Source organism: Lissotriton vulgaris, chromosome 7 (genome assembly GCF_964263255.1).
Source record: "Lissotriton vulgaris chromosome 7, aLisVul1.2, whole genome shotgun sequence".
Lineage (NCBI taxonomy): Eukaryota > Metazoa > Chordata > Amphibia > Caudata > Salamandridae > Lissotriton > Lissotriton vulgaris.
In genome coordinates this window covers 1,688,888,889-1,688,900,493 of record NC_141695.1, presented here as the reverse complement: position 1 = coordinate 1,688,900,493, position 11,605 = coordinate 1,688,888,889, and the positions used below count along the sequence as shown (strand labels likewise).

The following is an 11,605-nucleotide window of genomic DNA, read 5'->3' as shown; positions in this document are numbered from 1 at the left end:
GTTATACTAATTGATTCGGCTGGACAAGACTTTGAGAAGTCAGCAATGCATTTAATAAGTCAACATGGTTCCACTTCCTTCCAGTATGGAGTTTTGGGGATGCTTGAAGCTACACTACGGCTTGGATGCTCAACAATCTCCCCCTTCTCCCATTCCCTCACGACAATCCCACTATACACACCACGTTTCATTAGGTGCATACCCCTGGCTCTCACGACTTGTTTGTAGAGTTCTGTACCACATGCCTCATTGCTTGAACTGAAGCACATGTATACTTGATATAGTACAAACAGTAGAAAACCAGGCTATGGCTGGGAGATAGGTGCACTCTGCCAAATGTGTATAGACAACATTTTAGAGTCCAATTTAAGCCAATGTCCAAGAGTTATATGGTGCTCCAGAGAAGGAAGAGCCATCCATTCTCCTTGATCAGAAAAGGTTCCAGAATTAAAAAGACTATTCTCCAGGCACACAGAAATAAGTTGAGATCGTGGTTTCAATAGTCCTTTTATTCCTTAAATTGTAATACGAGCACCTTGCCCACGTGTTTCGTCTCAAGCTGTTGTTGTCACAGCTGACTTTTTCAGGGCAAATTTTCGGTCTCTTCATGATTTCTATCTCGTTTCGGTGAGGTCCTACCAACGGTTGGTAAAAGGACTATTGAAACCACGATCTAAACTTATTTCTTTGTGCCTGGAGAATAGTTTTGTTATTACTTGATATAGTGATGCAAGAGACAGCCCCTGATGATATGAACACATGGCGCCCCCACTCCCTCCAGGTCATGTGGACACTGTCTCCATTCCCAAACATTTCACCTACAATTGGCTGAGTTCAGGCCTGTTAGTGGAATTAGTTCAATGGAAGGAAAACAAGACTACAATGCTCGAATGCATTAAACTATCATACAAAACTCAAGGACTGAAAATTGAGTGTAAAGACCCACAGATAAGTGGGTACCCTAATTTGCATGACTATATCAAGTTTCCAAGCCAAAGGCTTCTGTGGCAGCCTTGTATATCAAGACGTAGGGTATCAGGTTGATATATTAAGTACCAATACATTGGCGAATAGTAACAATTCATTTCCTATTTACAGTTCTTAAAATTGCAGCATTGCGGCATGGAACGCTAGGTAATAACAATAAAGATGGGCATAGTGAGCAGGACTTGTAAGTGGCTGGTGCTAATAAAATCTGGTTGTGGGACATATTTTTGGTAATTAAAGATGTTTTAGCAAGACAACATCTGGCTTGTACCTGCACCTTAGACGTCTCTGCTTTGGATGATATGGCCCCAGTGACATATGTATGCTGGGAACCCCTGAAGGAAGGCTTTGAGGACAGAGAGAACATTCTGGCATCAACAACTGAACAAGCAGATAGACAAGCTGAACAAGCACCCCAACAAACTGCAGAGAGAGAACCAACTTCATAGACAGAACTGGGTTTTTTATTATGAAATCGTCCCGCAAATACACAATGAATTCCTGTCTGTTTCTTACATTTCCTGAGGGGGGTTAGAAAGAATCACAGTTTTTACTCATCACAGAATAACATATAGCCTCCCATAACTTTCAATTCAATGCTATATTCTTGTTTTTTTTAAATATTAACAATATTCCTTCACATGACAATTTTACTCAGCCATTACATAACAGACGCACACAGAACATGACAAAATAAATATACAGCCACAGCACAGTTTATTAGACTTAAATATTAAATAAATAATAAATACCACATATTCATTTTTTGTTTTCAGTGCCTGAAAGTATGTGAACAAAAGAAGAAGTAAATCATATTCAAAATGAGATTTTCACTCCTCCCCGAAAAACAAATATCAAAACTTCTCGGTTATAAAATAGCTTAAAAAAATTCCCATTTTTTTAAAAGAATAAATAATAACAAAATATATAAAAATAACTTGGTTGCATCAAAATTAGTGTTACAAGTTATATTTTTCTTCTCTACTTCTTTTGTCAAAATGATTTGATTTTTATTATTTTTACATTTGTGTTCTTTGTCCAGCATTCTTTCCCTGCTTTACCCTGCACCCTCCCACTTGTGTGTATGTCTAGCGATCAGTTGTAAAATAAGTATAACAATAATGAATTAATTAATGAGTTAATAAATTAGAATAATTGTAAATAAATAGACACAAGTAACACCAGGTGTTTGTGAATAAATTACCATAGGTCTCACCAAAAAATTAAATATACAGTTTCATTAAAAAAACTAACTTCTAATTTCTTAGAGGAAGTGCATTTTTCACCCCTACTTTTTAATACTATTTCAAATGCAGTCACAATCATTTTGGACTCTATTTACATTTTAAGAACAATTCTTCTTAACGCATTGAATTAACAAACAGAAATGCATCCCGTTTTTGCACCTTTTAACAGGCCATGAAGAGAACCGATGCCAAATCACTATGGCGTTGGGAAAGATCCTTCTTCAAGGGAACAATAATCCCATCTCAACCAGCACAGAATGCTGCAAGTGCGCGGGGAAGGGAGGTGGGTTTTAAGAGCACCATGAAGTGCACCCTAACCTGGAAGTCTTTTCAATAAATAAAACATTCATGAATGCGATCAACATGCCCTCAGGATTTGAAACCTGTCTGGAAGGAAGAAAGATTGGATTAACCAGTCTCTCTTTCCAACCTTCCTGTGGGCCTTCTGCCGCTTTGTTTCAGGCTTTCAGGTCAGGTATAGCAAGGTTGACTCACATGTTGAGTTGTTTTTTCCTTCTTTTTTCAAATATCTGATAGGATATTTGGACGCCCTTCACAACCAAGGCACAGTATATAAAATGGTATAATGAACATAACAACAAAGACACAGAGGCGACCAAAAGTAGGAGTGACATAAGATGTTATGCAGGGATACAGTAGGCTTTAGACCCACCCCTGGACCCACTGGCTCCCTAGATATCACCTATTTTAGGTTACATGCTAACATGCAGTTCTGACATTGGACTTTTCTCAAGACTTTTTTTCCAAGACAGTAACAATGAAAACGCAGCACCATATCCCACTCTGTTCCAGTAACCTTAAGCGCTATAGGGGCAAGCTCATTAGAAGCTAGTTGTCTTTTCCCTTGGCCCTGACTTTTCTAAACAAGTCAGCCATCTTGGGTTGGGCCTACTTAACTGATATGGCTGAATATATTAGAAGATACACCACAACTGAGACTTTGGAGGGAAGACTGGCAGTTTGCATTTGTTTTGCGGGTTTATCGATCAGTACAAATGGCAATATATGTTTTAATTCCTAAAGACATTTGTCAAGATTCTGGCCGTAAGTGATAGAGACATTTGCTTGTTGTATTAAGCAGCCGCAAATTGCAAACTGACTGCAACCGCAAATTAAAAATTACAGACGGATTTTGCTCCTGCCACTATTTCATGATGGCTGTCACAGCTGCTTGACTAAGGTTCAACTTTGGCATCCAATAAACGGTTTAATTTCTATGCACTGCTTCAGCAAATTAATGCATGCTCCTTGATCTGAAGCAGTACAAGACAAAAAACTTTAATGCAAATGGATATTTTCTTAGGGAGTTGTGTCAAGCGGTATTAGCAGTTTTTGGTGGTGCCATTCTAATGTTATTTCCGAGCTAAAAACAAATGCACATTTAGGGTGAGCTGCCTTTTATCCTTTCAGGAGAAGGTGTCTCGTTTATTAGTGAGCTTCAAGATGGGAGGAAATACCAACGGTTATGGAGGAAGTAGGACAGAGCTCACTAGCAGAGGAGCAAGGGATGAGAAGGCACAGTGTTTGGAGATGCTGCAGCAATTGAAGACCTTGGCGTGGGACCAGATCATGAGAAAGAGCAACAGCCATTTCTATTGGTCGCATTTTGGATGCATCTGTGTTGCACTTAGGGTGTCCGCTTTGCAAGAGGGATCACTGCAGAGAGGCTTTCACTTGTGTCTGCCCTTTACTCACAAGAGCAGATGTTTCGAGCAAGTTGCGTAAGGATATTGTGAAGACTCTGCTTCCTGCACTATCCAAAGCTTTGATGTGGGCGACACAATGCCCATCGGGAAAAAAGAATTATAGTTCCTCCAAAATTTACCAATTATTTGGAAAAATGCTCCTGGTACTATAGCTTTGGCAAAGTTTTACCCCTGGGCCTATTTGTGCAATCTCCTAGTATGAAGACAGTGTCTCGACTTCAGCACACATTGTACTCTAACGATTTGAAGAACAAAATGAACCCAAACAATTCACAAACTCAAGTGTACGGACCATGGACACTGGACGTTGCACACAAAGGGCTGCACCCATGCCCCTCCAGGAATAAGTAGTTCATAAAATTCTTTGCAGCAATTCACTCTTTATAAGACAGTCAAAGGAATGCTATGGGTGCAAACTCCAAAAGCTTCCCTGAGAGAACCTTTTATCCCATGCGCTTCCACTGGAATTTCAAACCTGCATCTTCAGTTTTTTGATTTAGGTAAGCTACGTTTTTAACACTTCAAATGCTGACAGCAGGTTCCTTGAAAGCGCTGGGCTGGAGGCGTGGAGTGGCTCCCGGGTTGGTGCGAAGCTGCAGATCCAACGGTGCTGTCTCCATAGCTTTCAGAGCTAAGATACATTTGAAATGAAGCACTGGCTGGTCCGAAGAACCGGAAGGCTTCTCTTCACCCTGTGAGTGTTGTGCCCAAGGGATTGTCTGGAGGCCTTGCTGGTTGCGTGATCCAAGACATGTTCCTGAATTTGCCCTTTACAGAAGCAACCTCTTGACTTTCCCTCCTCCCAGTTGACACAACACCTAACTATGTGGTGAACTCAATATGTTTTGAGTTAAACCAACAGGATCTAAGTCAAAGGTAGTCTTAAATCTTCCACATGTCCAACTCTTAGTTACCAAACTACAAGCCAAACGTCTCTTCATTTTCAACCATGCAAACTGGCTATTTAAGACGATGTTGACTTAACAGTAACCAACAAGACTTGAATATCCACAACAGTACTCTGAACTAAGGAAGGAGAGCTCTCCCAAATATTTTTTTCAGAAAGGTTAACACCTCCCATAAAAAAGAGGAGATTTCATCCAAATCCTGGTTCTCCAAAAGATGATCCTTGGGTTCAAATGTTGGTCCCATTTGTCTTTTGCCATTCATGAAGTTGAATGGCTTGTCGGCCTGAAAACTTGAGTGAAATACTTCATTTTTGCAGAGTTTTTGTTGCTTCATTTCACACTCAAACCTGGATTCCTTTCACTGCTTCTTTGATACTCTCCAGCAGTCCTTTGTTCTCTGGATTCTGGTAACACTCTTGATTGGTGTACATGTCAGTTAGAGTGTTCACGTAGGTATCGAAATTATGCTCATCGATTGGCTCCTGCAGTGAGATAGACGATGATAAAATAAAAATTAAGCCAAATCAGTAATGTTGTTTTTGCAAATTAACAAAGAAAGTGGCCAGGCAAGTCAACTGAATAACCTCTATTTAAAAAAACAACCTTCTTGAGGACTGCGGTTTAGAAGGGAGTAGCCCTGATGTACAAAACACTGGTCATTAAAAACTGGTCACAAATGGTAACTAGTATTTCTGCCCCACTTTTGAATTTTGCAACCCAACGTATATACTAATAGGTCGGTTAAAAAATTACAATTTGGAGTGAGTTGCAATCCGACCTACCTCCTGAATATTAATAAGGCAGGTTGCAAATTGTGACTTCCTCTAACAGGATACCATCAGAGGGATGATGGCCTGCTGGGATCCACAAACCACCATCTAAGTAATTGTATTTTAATAAAAAAAAACATAGTTTTCTAAATGCAGCCCGTTTACCTTAAAGGAAACATGGCTGTGTTTAAAAAAATAATGTTACTTCTTTTAAAAGTTTGTTGGATAGTTGGCAACACTGCCTACTTCCCAACCACCTTTTTTTTTAATTCACAAAGGGGACAAGGTACTTTGTGGAACCTTCCCTTTCTGGAATTGCTCTACCACAGCTCCGGAGTCAGTACATTTTCAACATTTGGATCACAAAATATTGATTCGTCTTCTAAAGAATAACTATTTGGAAGGGAGACCTACAACAAGCCCCTTCCAAACAGGAATGCCTTGTGGAGTTGCAAACCTGTTTTAGGAGTCAGTAATAATTTTCCAACTCCTAAAATTTAAACGATCCGAATCACAGTTTGTAACTCTACAAAAGTTTTATATATCAGGCCCAGTGTTTGCTATAACATCCAAATTAAAAACTTCGAAACACAATATCCATAAACCTAAATCTGAGGGTGTCAAAGCTCAAGGGCAGGTTTATAGAAAAATATCAGAAGGAAAAGGTTCCAGAGTAAGAATCCTCAGACTTTGGAATATATATTTGTGAGTCAGGACAATGAAAATAAATGTAGACCAATAACACATAATTTACTAATAAATACACATTAACACATGTATACTGCAGTGAAAAGGTGAAATCCCATGACACTACAACAGTACAGTGAAACTTATATGTGAAAAGCACTGTAAAAATGTACATAGGGAAACAACTCTCCTAATAGTCATAAGACCTCTACAATGTGATGTTACATTACTGCCCACATTTAACACCTTGTTTCCTAGCTTAGGCTAACTACTTTGCCTAAAAAATGAAATCAACACAAGGAACTATCATTGACACAAACTATATATACAGAAACACAGCATGTTTTATGCTATTCATTACCAACGTTCAACAATAGTGCAAAAATGCATATACCCAGTGAGTCTGCATATATAAATATATTTAAAGTGGGGACATACACACACACACACACACACGCACACACACACACACACACACACACGCAGCTTCGCTGTCCTCACTTATATCACCCAGAAAAAAATACGAAATTGGATGACGTAGGCATGTGTGTCAAAGAAGGGAAACTGAAAGGGGTATGAAATCAAAATGCAAACAGTTGGCTCCACCTTAAATAATGGCCATACATGTCTCGTCACTCGTACTGGTTGAAGGCACAGATGGTGAAAATGCTGTATCCCCGTGAAGCAACGCACATTCTCAACGATGCCTGAGAATATTTTTATTTTAACAAAAGTAGCCTGCAATGTTCGTGCGCGCTGCCTAAATAACCCACAATTATTGCGCTCTAGCTTGGAAGTAAATTGAAAGGCAGTTACTAGAACCATCTTTGAGATGAGCGCGTTATTTACATATGAGGATTTCAATGCTGCAAGTTACACTGCCATGACAAAGCTGGGCTTGTGACTCTGGCTTCCGGTCTAATTTAAGAAAAAATCTCGCTGCATAATGATACCACATATAGAACAGCTAAATAGGGATCAAATGAAACAACCTTAGCAGAAGGTGTTAAACTTGTGCAGTAAACAAACGTTCCTACGCAAATCTCAACATTGGTCATTTGTAAGTCCCTCTGTGCTGAATTCCATTTTCTATGAGCAAATAAATGTACCTAACAGGATTATTCTTGGACCCACTCTGAGTTCCCCAGTTAGACAGGTAGTGCATTAGTCAACAGGTTCATTCTGGTGGACCCAACAATATCCTTGTCTGTGCATTGCTGTCACTTTAGTATGTACTTGTTTAATTTTTTTATGTGGAAGTATTACCCCAATAATACTTCCCCAAATTTCTAATTCAGGGAACTGTGCTGTATTGTAATTGCATTTATATAGAGTTTGCTGCTACTCCTAACGAGGCTCTGAAGCACTTTATGGCGGATGGAACGCTACTATGAAACCCAAGATTAGTAGTTAATCTAATGGTTATTAACTATTGTTTCAAATGTATTGGTTATTGGGTTAGTCTTGTGCCCTATGAAAACTGAAGTGTTTCCTCCAGTTTCTAGTGGGTGGTTAAGGTAATAGGAGTTAGGTGTAATTATTAGTGTGAGCTCTTGCAAGTTGAAAAAACGGAACTACTACATTTTCAAGTCACACAAGCTTCACTCACATTTATCATGGCTTTGTCTGTACTTGCTTGTGATTGGTACCTTTCATTCTCTCTCAGTTGTGTATCCATAAGGTATACTTGTGAGGTATAGTTGTGCTGAGGCCTGTCCTATTTTCTTTCCTTGGTTCATGATTACAATTCTAGCTTAAAAGCCACTAAAGCTGCAACTCTTTGTGTGTGAGTGTGTCTATGTGTGTGTGTAGGTGTGTGTGTGTGTGTGTGTGTGTGTGTGTGTGTGTGCTTGTGTGTGTGTGTGTGTCCGTGTCCGTTCATGGTTGCGCAATAGAAATGAACTCCAAAAAGCAAAGTGGCAGCCTGCAGGAGGGATGCCGAGAAGAAAAGCGTTTTGTGATTTTAATTGACACACATTAAACTCACAACCTGTAGGAATACAACAAACAAAGATTACACATGGAGGGGCATATTTACAATAAACTGGCAGAGCGCAGTGTAGCTCCAAAATTGCACAGTTTAAAAAAAAGCAGGATTGCGCCGTATTCACAAGAATGCAGCAAACCCCTGCGTTTCCCCCAGCGCTGGCGCTAAACCTTGCTGCCTAGGGCCAACGCTGGCACCCTTGCACCATAGTGCAAGGGTGTCTAAGTTGCAGGGAATGATTGTTCACATGCAGGAAGGTTTCCCTTCCTGCGCATAAACAATCCATAATGGCAATTTGTAACTTCTATATGTGTTGCTTTGTGCAGTACACACAGAAGTTGCAACTAGTCATTTTCAAATCTTTATGTGCAGGAAGGGAAATCTTCCTTCACATGAAAAATCACTAATGGCAATTTGCTGTTTCAATGTGTGCTGTATAATGCAGCACACACATAAACAACAAAAACGAGGAGAAATTAATAATTTCTCTTCACTTCGCAGGTTAAGTCTAGGTTTTTCCTGGCCTTTTTTTTTTATTGCTGCCCCATGTTCACACCACCCTTTTAAATAAGGGGCAGCATCAAAAACAATGGGTGTTGTGGCAGAATGCCCACCGCAACACCCATTGCCCACCCCTTTCGTGCTAAGTTCTGCATGAAAAGGGGCCTTATTTACAAGGCAGCGTTGAGCCACGTTAAGCGGCTTAACGTCACCTTGTACAAAAGACAAAGGGCTTATCACCACCAGAACGCCATAAAAAGTGAGTTCTGGTGAGGATAAGCCCTAGTAAATATGCCCCAGCATGTGTTAACAGTTTTTACAGCCTGCATTTTCTGAGACATGTAACTCTTCCCTCTTACCATTTGCGGAAGGCGGATATTGGCAAGACTGCGAATAAGGGCTTGGCTAAGCCCGGAGAGTTCCACAAACAGCACTTCGTTCTGCTCCTCAATCACTTTGTTCTCATCCTCAATGTTCTTCAAATTCTTCTCCATGGACGATATCTGAAAAGTGAGGCGCAATAAACATGTTAACCCTAGCTGCGTAAGGAGGAGAAAGGGCAGTAAGATGCATTGGCAGGGCCACAGGCGGTGTGTTTCATTTTGTGACTGGTTAGATGGTGAAATAGAGTGTGTTTCGATCCAGGACATGAGAACTGGATTGACAGTTTTACAAGTAAGTTCCCAATTTTGGAATTTTTATGAATGTCCTTCAAATGAGTAGCCAGAAAAAAAAATTAAATACTCCCTACTTTGAACCAAAGCTGTGAAAGCAATAAGCAAGAGAAGCAGTTTGCCCGACCATCCCTAGAGGAGTGTAATTGCATCTTCCATCCAAACATCTATCTATTCATCTTTATACCCTTCCCTGCACCTGCTACCCATCATTTCACCTTTACATTTGTCATCCATTCATTCTTTCATCCCTCAGTCTTTCACCATTTCATCCATCAGTCCGTTCACACATACATCCTCTATGCATGCATGCATCCATACATCCATCTTTTGACTTACCCATCCTTTGATCGATCACTCCAACCATCTGTATGTCCATCCATGCTGTTGGCTTTCCCTTTACTCAATTATCCTTTCACCCATCCATTCACCTATACTTTCACCCAATCACTCATCTACTCATCCATCAACCCACTTATTCATCCATCCATCCATCCTTCCTATCACCCTTCCTACCTTTCTTTCACCCTTCCTTACTTTCACCTTTCCCTCCTTTAAACGTTCCATCCGTCTCTCACTTTTAGCGTTGTTAGTTTTTACCTGCCCACTTGCAGACAGAAGGGGCTCATAAATGACGCCCATGGTGGCATTACCTTTTGAAATCACCCAACCGGTTGTGGGGGAGCCAGGATCCTCCTTGACTAAGAACAGCACTGAAAAGGTTACAGCCAAATAACTTTACTTTATCTGCCACTGGATTTTACTCTGATTAATAATCTTTCGAATTCTTCCCATGAGGTCAGAAGGAAACAATTTTTTTCTAACATCATGATCAACAATTCAGAAGGTTGTGAATCTGAGAAAGATCCTTATGAGAACTTTAACTACTGATAAGAAACTTCCCAATTTCCTTCCTCATATGCAGTGTGCCAGACCATGCTCTGAATGAGCTGCAGGTCAGAACCAAATCAATGGGTGGAAATCAGAGTAGTCCACAGTGCTCAGACACAGGTACAAGACAGTAGCTTTTGACCCAACGGATTATGCTGCAAAATATTTGAATGCAAAATCACCTGGAAGCACGCCAGTTGTTGGTCGGGCAGCTCCATCGAAAGGTAATTCATTTATAGAAATAAAATTTTAATTTTCTGGAAATTACATTCATAAATCATTATTCCCCATCACCATTCTTGTAATCCTAAATGAAATGATATACCTTCAGCAGTTACAAAACACATGCTTAGACCTTACTTCAGCGCATTGGAAATGTTGAAACGTTTTGTTAAATGAGTTGTTTGCAGGGTTTCGCATATTTAACAATGTTTCTTTCTATTTAAAGTAATATTGTAATACACATTTGTAATGTGGAATAACTGAATTGCATGGAAACATTGTCCCCTTTAGCAACTAAAATACTTTAAATATGGATAAGGAAAATATGTGTTTGGGTCTGGTGGCTTAGTGGACTAATGCATCCACTGCAGGGGCCTGTGTTTGACCTAATGGTCACAGGTTAAAGTCCTAGCTTTCATCCATCGAAGGTCGATAAAATGAGTACCACTGAGATGGGTAACAATACATTTCTGTAATCTAGCGCCACGATACCTACGGTTGAACGTGCGCTTTACAAATAAACATGTTATGGTACTACCATAAACATCTGATGAGTAAGGCAATTTCCAATTTTTGGTACACTGTGTAATTTTCCAACGCTCTCTAAATGAGTCTTAGTCATTCACAGTTTTGTAGCCTATCCACTTCATTGTTTGGTGCGCGTGGATCTTGGCCATTTCTCAGAGTAGTCCGAATATAAGCCGGTTACCTGGGGAGTAGCAAGGACCTACAGTGGATAATATGTGAATGTGCTCTAATGGTAGGTGTGGCAGCACTTACCTGTGACTGCAATTTCACCATGTCGGCCTCCATCTCACAATTCGACTCGTTGAGATCACTGATCTCCTTATTCAGCTGTTTAATTTCTTCATCATTTTCCAACACTGGAAATAAAAATAAAAGCCTCTTTTATTTCTGCTCTTGGCTTACAAGTAAGAAAAAAAAATGCAGTAGCTTCTCATTAACAGCCTTTTCAGTTTTGTTTTGCGTGTAAATAGACTTGA

At 39.9% G+C, this 11,605-nt stretch overlaps 1 protein-coding gene across 7 annotated transcripts in view; it reads right to left on the bottom strand.

Annotated features, from left to right (window-relative positions):
• Positions 1-1,433: 1,433 nt before the first annotated feature.
• The window catches only part of MYT1 (myelin transcription factor 1), a 124,414-nt gene continuing 114,242 nt past the window's right edge, over positions 1,434-11,605 (bottom strand). For all 7 annotated transcript variants that reach the window (XM_086932793.1, XM_086932796.1, XM_086932797.1 and 4 more), the window contains 3 exons: positions 11,382-11,485; positions 9,174-9,317; positions 1,434-5,351 (listed from right to left, as the gene is read on the bottom strand). In XM_086932793.1, coding sequence (XP_086788919.1) covers positions 5,211-5,351; positions 9,174-9,317; positions 11,382-11,485 — 389 coding nt within the window. In that variant the 3' untranslated portion in view covers positions 1,434-5,210. The remainder of the gene's footprint in view (positions 5,352-9,173; positions 9,318-11,381; positions 11,486-11,605) is intronic.